The following is a 2,635-nucleotide window of genomic DNA, read 5'->3' on the forward strand; positions in this document are numbered from 1 at the left end:
TAAAACATTTCTTCCCTGTTTTCTTTTCAAGCGAAAAGCTCTGTTTCAAGAAATAAAATAAAATCTTAGATATAGCGCACATCGGAGAATTAGCTGAAATTTCTTGTAGTAAAAAAAGTAATGTCCCATTTTAATACTATATTAGCTTTTAGACCATTCAAATAAAAAGAATAAAATTGAGACTTGTTGATATAAACTATTTAATTTTGCGTTCTTAATTTAAATAATTGTCATAATGGTGTCTGTAACACATAGGGCGATTAATTTAGATTTGTGCTGCTGAAAGCACACTATAGTGGGGATTTAGTGCTTCCTATCGAACACGACTCTATTCCTAGATTCAATTCTGACTAAAACTTGAGCTCGAGACCTTGGTCAAACATACATAAATTTTACCACTATAGTGGCTTTTAGTGCTTCTTATCCAACGCGACTCAATTCCTAGATTTAAACTCTAATTAAAAACTCAGAACTCGAGACCTCTAGTACACTAGTTGCCTCAAGTAATTCTGGTTCAAACCCTGTATTATTTGTCGCAATAAATTCATCTAATACGAAAAATTATTAATTTAAAACACAGTAACTCAAAAAACACTAAAATCTCAAACCCACAAGCTTCAAATCCCGACTCCATCTATACTTGTGGTTGTACTTTTAGTATATTCAACTAATGAGCCAAAAAAGAAAAATTATATGTTAATGAAATTCATACCAATTTGCCTCCATCTATTAGAATAGCGGAGTCACGTAGACTAAAATAAAGCTCCTTTTTAGACGGAAAAATCTGCGGGGAGACATATCTCGAGATAACATCTTCATAATCATCAGGCAAAAACTTATTCCAAATAACATCGGATTCAGCAGCAGAGTTGAATCCCCAAGAAGTAGCCAATGAGATGGCGACATCCTTCGGGGAAGTGAAGGAGAGAATATTAGAAACACAACCCTCTGGTAGCAATTGAAAATAGTCCATTGGAGAAACAATGAGTTTGGAAGTTTTGTTTTCTATAAAAACTGTTTATATAATAAACTTACAGAAGTTGTTGAAGAGTTTTAATGGTTAAGTATCAGCTAGTCAAGGACTAAAATTAAATAAATAAGTTATAAAAAAAAAATAGGTGGAAATTCGAGGAAACAGAATCTTTTTGGCAACTTACTAATTAATAAATAGAAGAAAATGGTCTTTCGTGATCTCTTTTTGATTCGAGCATACATTGTTTGTTTTTAACGCAATTACTCACCATGGTTTCACACGTATAAGTCGGTGCATCAAAAAATCAACAAGAACATGACCAAATAGCCATAACACATGCATCATTGTTTATATCAAGAAAACACATACGTTAAATTATAGGATTGTACAATTTCTTCTTCATTCTGGTCTAAATTCGATTCCTTGAACAATAAGGCCACCTTTTCCATGAAGCCGCGTAATCTCCATCAATCGCGCTTCAATATCTCCATCTTCTCCTGAATCGTTGAAAAAGTTCCCCAACTCTATTTCCATCCATCCATCGAATCTTTTTTGTGGACGTTTCACATTGCGTTTGCGACTCCTAAACTTTTTCTCGACTAGACTCACGATGCTAGCTCGTCCCTCAGCCTCTTGGTCGCTCACACGATTCACAAATCTAACAAATGCATTAGCAATTTCTAGTCCTTCATGTCCCTCTACCAATTTGAACACTAAATAAACACCATATTTGGTTCTTTTTGACAACATTTCTGTTCCAATCGTGCCTCGTATATCAAGCCAACTTACAGCCTTCAAATGAGCCACTTCTGAAAATCTACAAAATAAAATGTTGTCTCAATATCTGTTTTTAATAAGTTTAAACTACATATTCCATCAAAGCAAATAATTTTTGCACCATCAAATCATATATATCTGCTGTGGTAGATAACCTATTTTATTACAAATTTTAAAGAGGATAACATGCAGATATTTCTTGTATTTTGGAACACAAACTATACTGTCGACAGTAAGTGGTGGAAGCAAGATCACCAAAGAAATTCAAAAAATAATAAAAGTAACCGTGCAATGAAGCCCGGGGAATTCAACATCTAACATACATGGAAATGACCTTGTTCTATATGCACCTTCTCAGCGAACCAGGCTCAGATGTACCTCCGTCAACCCCTAGCTCAGGTCAGGCCGAAAGTCCATTTAACTTAAAGCTCATTTTTTATTAGCAAAGTCACTTTTAATATACAGACATATAAGAAATGACATTTTTTTGTAAGCACTTTTTCAGCGACGCCCCACTAGCCAATAGTGTATATAACTTAAAACTCGTTTCTGATTAGCAAACTCACTTCTAATAGACATACATATATGAAATGACCTTTTTATGCACTTTTTCAGCGAACCAGGCTCGGACGAACCTCCTTCCGCCCCAGGCTCAGCTCAGACCGATAGTATATATAACTCTAAAAAATTTGTTTTCGATTAGCAAAGTCACTTCTAATATAGAGCAATAAAATGACCAGAGATAAATAGAAGAACCTGGAGTCGGGGTGAGATATCCATTCCCAATACCATGGTGTATCAACTCCCCATGAAATAGCAAGTTCTCTAGCTGATATCATAAAACATTTCTTCCCTGTTTTCTTTTCAAGCGAAAAGCTCTGTTTC

At 34.8% G+C, this 2,635-nt stretch overlaps 1 protein-coding gene across 1 annotated transcript; it reads right to left on the minus strand.

The window, feature by feature from the left end:
- Positions 1 to 1,297: 1,297 nt before the first annotated feature.
- LOC107851726 (F-box protein PP2-B10) lies at positions 1,298 to 2,628 on the minus strand (the record flags this gene model as incomplete). Its single annotated transcript, XM_016696811.2, is given in 2 exon segments — positions 1,298 to 1,790; positions 2,507 to 2,628. Coding segments are annotated over 2 exon segments (540 nt in total), but the record flags the coding sequence as incomplete, so codon positions are not given.
- Between the last annotated feature and the right edge of the window lie 7 nt (positions 2,629 to 2,635).

Source organism: Capsicum annuum, chromosome 12 (genome assembly GCF_002878395.1).
Source record: "Capsicum annuum cultivar UCD-10X-F1 chromosome 12, UCD10Xv1.1, whole genome shotgun sequence".
NCBI lineage: Eukaryota > Viridiplantae > Streptophyta > Magnoliopsida > Solanales > Solanaceae > Capsicum > Capsicum annuum.